At 40.0% G+C, this 6,000-nt stretch overlaps 1 protein-coding gene across 3 annotated transcripts in view; it reads left to right on the top strand.

The window, feature by feature from the left end:
• LOC138583268 (zinc finger protein 135-like) overlaps positions 1 to 5,782 on the top strand; it is a 118,387-nt gene extending 112,605 nt beyond the window's left edge. For all 3 annotated transcript variants that reach the window (XM_069655354.1, XM_069655352.1, XM_069655353.1), the window contains exon 3: positions 2,147 to 5,782. In XM_069655354.1, coding sequence (XP_069511455.1) covers positions 2,217 to 3,230 — 1,014 coding nt within the window. In that variant the 5' untranslated portion in view covers positions 2,147 to 2,216 and the 3' untranslated portion in view covers positions 3,231 to 5,782. The remainder of the gene's footprint in view (positions 1 to 2,146) is intronic.
• Positions 5,783 to 6,000: the final 218 nt, after the last annotated feature.

Genomic DNA, 6,000 nt, shown 5'->3' on the forward strand with positions numbered 1-6,000 from the left:
CCCTCCGGCATTGCCTACTTACACCCCAGGGACAGATCCCCAGAGACCACTGGTAGGAAGGGAGACGGGCGTCGCTTGCCAAAATGCTGCTATCCTGCTCCATGCTTCTGGTTTGGAATGACAAACCAAACCTTTTGATTTATGCTTGATTGTATGTTTGAGTGATGGGTATGCCTGTCCGTGTTGTTGTAAAACAATAAAACAAATGTATACCAAAATAAAATGCTGCTGATGGCATTAGTTCTGTGGGCAGAGATGTGTGGGTTGAGGGGAGTTATAATATAACTGTGCTTCCTGCTGCAACATGCTACCTTTTTAAAAAGATCACGTGTGATGGTTACCACGATGAAGTGCCCATACTGCCTGCGCCGTTCTCTCTAGCCACCAACCAGATCAATTAATTTGGCCGTGGTGTTACCGTTTCTGAACTGACATCCGTTTTTTGTTAAACTGCAGTGCAACAGTTCCACCTACTGGACCAAAGATGTACTTCACAAGAAACTGGTGTGTGCTACCTGCGTAAATGATCCGGAAGGAACCATTAAATGTAGCTTATTTAGGAGATTTTGTTGCATAAAAAGGGCTAGTACACTCCTTATCTGGGGGGCTGTAACCAACATAGGATTCTGCGATTTATGTTGGTGCGCAGTATCAAAGATGGTGGATTTGTCGGGAGAAAGCTTGGTTGGTTGCAGGTTGGCTGGATTTAGAGAGGGACATGGTGTTACCTTATACCCTGAATAATGTATATTCCTTTGAGCAGGTTCCGTCCGTGAGTAAAAGACTGCCTTCCCTTGAAGGCACACAAATTGCGCATATTTCCTGGTTTTGGGACAATGAGCGGACTTGGTGGTTAAACTAGAAGGTTTTGCTATGGCATAATCCAGCGTTGCAGGTTGATCTCTGAATTGGCGGAGTTAGGGGGGGACCAAGGGAGGGTTCGTGAAAGGGATTTTGAAAATTGGCGCTGTCGTGAGAATGATAAATTTGAGAGTTTTGCTGCATTGCGCCACAATATTCACCTAATGAGGAGAGAGCTGGATAGGTACAGGGTGCTTAACAGGCTACCATTACTTAGGTTGGAATTGTTGCACAACCACTGGAGGACAGACCCTCGTTATGTAATGTTTTTGACCCGCCACCGTGCATGGTTTCTACGTTTCTTGGCTTGATACCTGTGAGGCCAGCATATGTTGAGCATTAGGGATGTGCTGCCGAGACTGAGTTGGATTGCAATATTGTTACTGAGCACTAGGAATGTATGCAGAGGGTGGGTTCTAGAGCGAAAATGGATTTGAATTTGAGACTGATGCACCAAAAGATACTGGGATGATTATACTGGTCTGCTGCACACATGCTGCATAGATTGGGTCTGTTGGATAATGATTTGTGGTGTTTATTACACGGCTAGTGAGACGAGTGCATGCTTTCTGGCAGGATGGTCTGGATATGTTGGATTTTAATAATGGTCCTTTCCTCTGTTGCCAGTGCCGTCTATCTTGCTCTCCAAAATAGGTCGGTGTATGGTTGCTCATGGTCACTATTGTTGGTTTGACCTGTCATTAATGGTGGCAGGAAAGCAGATGATGAAAGTTTGGAAGATGAGAAAGAAACCACAGGTGGATGATTGTGTAAACGAGCTGAAAAGTCTGATAAGGTCAAGGCTTCAAGGCAGAACAGGACGGAGGCGTATGTCGATTTATGGGCATCCATTAATGAGTGATATGGATAATTTGGGTTGCATGTTACTGTATGTTGCCGGGTAAGGAGATCACCGGAGTGTTTATGGTTGTTTTTTCTGTGTCTCTTGTTTGTGTCTTTTGATCACTTAGTTTAGTGGTGGATTCACTTTCAAAGGATATTACTTTGGGATCGGTCTTGTTACTATATTTAATAGAAGTTTCGCTTTTATGATATAGCATGTATTCAGTTTTCTACCAATTGTAGCTATTTGTTTCTTTATTTCGTTTATTGAAAATATATAAATACAATATAGAAATGGTGTATTCCACTTGTCTCAAGGTTTCACCCCTGAATGCTTCAATGCTGTCCAGCCTTGTCAGAAGTACACCTAAATGTTTTCCTGCATCACTTGTCTACCATGCAGAATGACATCTGCTAAAAGACATTCTTTTTCTTTCCTCAGGCAACTGAAACATGAACAGAAAATCGAGATCCTGATTCAGTGACCTGCAACAAGTTTTCTACAAAATAAAATGACAATGCTCCAGAGCGAAGAGCAGGAAATAATTACTGTAACCCATGTAACTCCTGGAGTGGATTCGGAACAAGAAGTGGAAGGAACTATTGAGATCCAAAATGATTCATGTAATCCAGTATGCTACATTATACAAACCCCTCAAGTACAGATAGTTGAAACCTATATCAAATGTGAGAGCAGTGAGGGTGAAGAAACTCTTCTAATTTGTCAACCAAGCCAACCAGAAAATGAGGAGCCAAATACAAGTACTAATACGAAGAATAATTTCAGTCCAAATGGACAGCTCATAATCTACAAGACGATGCATATTGGAGAAAAAACATACCAATATACTCCAAGTGAGCCAAACGCAGGTTATGAGTTGAATATGAGGCTTGAGGAGAAGAGTTGCATGGCATCACAACCATATCAATGCCCTAAATGTGATCAGCACTTTCGTCTCAAATCACTTCTGACTCAGCATTTGCGAACACACTTGGAACATAAACCTTTTCAGTGCACCCAATGTGGGAAACGTTTCAGTCAGAAAATCACAGTAACACAGCATGAGAGAAAACATTCTGGACTAAGACCTTATCAGTGTACTGAGTGTGATAAAAACTTCAGTGATAAAAGCAATCTTACTAAGCATCAGAAAACCCACACAGGAATAAAACCTCATCAGTGCAGTGTATGCCAGAAAGGTTTTTGCAAAAAATATAGTCTCACTCAGCATGAGAAAATACACAAGGGATTTAAACCTTATCAATGTGATCGCTGTGAAAAAAGTTTCACTCAGAAAATCCATCTCACAAATCATGAGCGAACCCACACAGGAGAAAAACCTTACGAGTGCGAAGAATGTGATAAAAGCTTCAGTCAGAAAATTCATCTGACTCAGCATGAGAGAACCCACACAGGAGAGAAACCTTACCAGTGCAATACATGTCTGACAAGCTTCAGTCACAAAATTAGTCTGACTAACCATGAGAGGACACACACAGCGCCAAAACGGAAGCGCGTGCGTTGATTTATAGAAAGGTAGAAAATTGGACTGTCTGTGCATAAGAAAAAAAAACGGGCAAAAACCTAATCTGTATACTAAATTTTGAACTAGCTCCAATCTGATGCTAGAAAAGACACTGAGAAAAAACGAATTGGTGTGATGTTTTAAAGCTATAGTTAGAATTTCTTGCTCAATTTAAGCAAACATGAATGGGGTGTTAACTTCAGTACTTTGTCCACGTGGGGCTTGATGCAGTGGCACTCGTACGCAAACATTACTAAATGGCAGAAAGAAGAATCCACTGGTGCGCCACATCCAATAGAAAAAGGTTCCCATGGTCAACGAGTTGGGATGGGGTTGCCACAGTATTGCGCGTTAAAATGCAATTAAATCTCTTTTCTACTGTTAATTCTAAACTCTGCTGATGGCCCCACAATAAACGGCCAGTATTTCAACAGCTGCACCATTAAACGCTGTACCTGTGGCACAGAAATGCTGAAAGGAAAAAGGATGTTCGATGTTGTCCAGTACATCAATCCAGCATGCACTACCTTTGCAATAAGGTATATCACATGGGAATAAGGTAAATCACATGTTTGCAAACAGTGCCAAACAAGGAAAATCTGAATGTCCTGTAAAAACATGTACTGAATGTTACAAAAGACTAAAGTTTGATCTGAAAGAACACAGAATAAAGGAACGTATGAGGCAATTCTTTCCAGAAAATAGGGCGATTGCTTGCAAGGTTCTATACCAGCCTAACAACTAGCTCACCAGCCATTAATTGGAGATAAAGCACACAAACGGGCCTGTAGTTCAAGAATCAGTCTCCAATTTGTACTGTCTCCTTCAAACTACTGATGAACTATCATTAGAGCCATTATAGGATAAGTAAAATCTTACACCAAGCAGCAGACATGCCAGTATGTGTCAACGAAGCAATCAAGAACGTTGGTTTGCCCATAAAGGTGCAAACATATGAACTACCGGTAACTTGGGCCCATTGCAAGTTTTGCAAACAGAACTTGTTACATTTGAATGGTCTTAATGTTTTCAAACCCTCAAATGATTTGTGTTTTTTATTTTTTGCCATGTACACAAAACCAGACCAAACCTGGGGACAGTAATACCAAGACACAGGTGCCCAGACTTAACTCGTGCATAACTTTGAGGATGCCCATAGAAGAACCACCTTGTTAAAAGAAATGATGTAAGGTTCCATTGCGCAGTAGGTCTTGCTTGGTATGGGAGAAAGGTGTCTTGTCAGAGATGAAACTTGGGGGAATGTGACAACGTGACTTTTGGGACTGAGATTGAGCAAAGCTACCATTTTTTAATTCGTATTTTCCCCAGACCACTCCATTGAAGAACATAGCAGGATATACGTAGGGAGTTGGATGTTGATGCAATAACAATGTTGAAGAAAGTGTGACATATTATTTATAAAATGTTTTAAGACTTGCTGCTTTTAAGGTGAAAGACCACAAAGTGAAACCAAACACACTTGCTAAAGAAGTTTTGTGAAGTGGTGTTGATAAAACCGTTCAATGCATTAGATTAGTAATGCAACATTAGCCTATCTTACTCGTCTCAAAAAATGACTTGCGTGGCATGTGTAAAAGTAAACCGTTAAGACACTAATCCAAGAAGCCCCAGACATGCTCCATATAAAAAAGAATCTGCGACTGCTACTGGCTACTAGATTTGGCATATTGCAGGAGTGAAGAATAACACTTGCTATTATTTTGAGAGACACTTCATGGCAAAACCTTAGCCTAGTGCACTCAACTTCAGAATGATTATCGAATTCAAGCACCCACAGCTTTTTAGAGGGTGTATGCCAAATTCCAACACCTAATGCAATGTTTCTTCAATATTGCTTTTTGATCACTCTCTTTGAAAATTAACCAACCATTCTTTCTTTCTACCAAAAGCTGAGCGGCACAAATCCAATTGTTCATCCATGAATTTATCAGAAGAAAACCACAACCAGTTCTTATTGTGAAAAATGCATTGTTTTGTGCTCTCTTTTTGTTGGGCAAAGCTCTCAATTAGCATTTCAGTGGTGGCTTGCCCCCCCAGAGACCACCATGATTCCCCCTGAAAGCTGTGTTACTGAGTTAAGCGTCCTTATCCTCTAGTGCCAGATTCTCTATAAATTCTTAAGTGGATGCTTGAACAAAAATGGGATTGTTTTTAATGAAAATAAATATTCACAGGAAGCTTCTAATGCACATGAAAATAAAATGCAACATTTCAAGTCGCACCAGGTTTGAGAAGTCTGTTAAACATGATCTTTTAATCCCCAGAATGTAATCTTAACCAATCCTTTCTTGGGAGCTTCAACATGAAATGCCCTTCTCACAGAAGTCCGACAATTAACCTTGCTGTGTTGGAAAAATAATCTCTAAAGCTTTCACTGCTGACTCTGTAATGCTCAAACTTGTAAAGAATTGTAATGGGTGTTCTGCCCATTTCCCACCAAATTTGTATAGTTTGTGTGAATTTCTGTTTATTGCAGAGTAATTATGTACCAGTAATCTCTATGTTTAGCATAAAGACCTGTGATACACCTATGTTTGACTCTCATTTGCTTTGTTTTCATTCTTTTAATTAAAATTGTTTGATGCAAGCATCTTTACAGTACAGAAAAATGTTTTCATTCTACATTTTTCACCTAAGTCCTCATATAAGGGCGTTTTTATTTTATTATTTTTCAAAACAAGGTTTTAACTTGTTTGATCTTTGAGCCTAAAATGCCACTTTTTAACAGATTTTACTCTTGTGATGACCA

Source organism: Ambystoma mexicanum, chromosome 3q (assembly GCF_040938575.1).
Source record: "Ambystoma mexicanum isolate Mex_15411 chromosome 3q, UKY_AmexF1_1, whole genome shotgun sequence".
Taxonomy (NCBI): Eukaryota; Metazoa; Chordata; class Amphibia; order Caudata; family Ambystomatidae; genus Ambystoma; species Ambystoma mexicanum.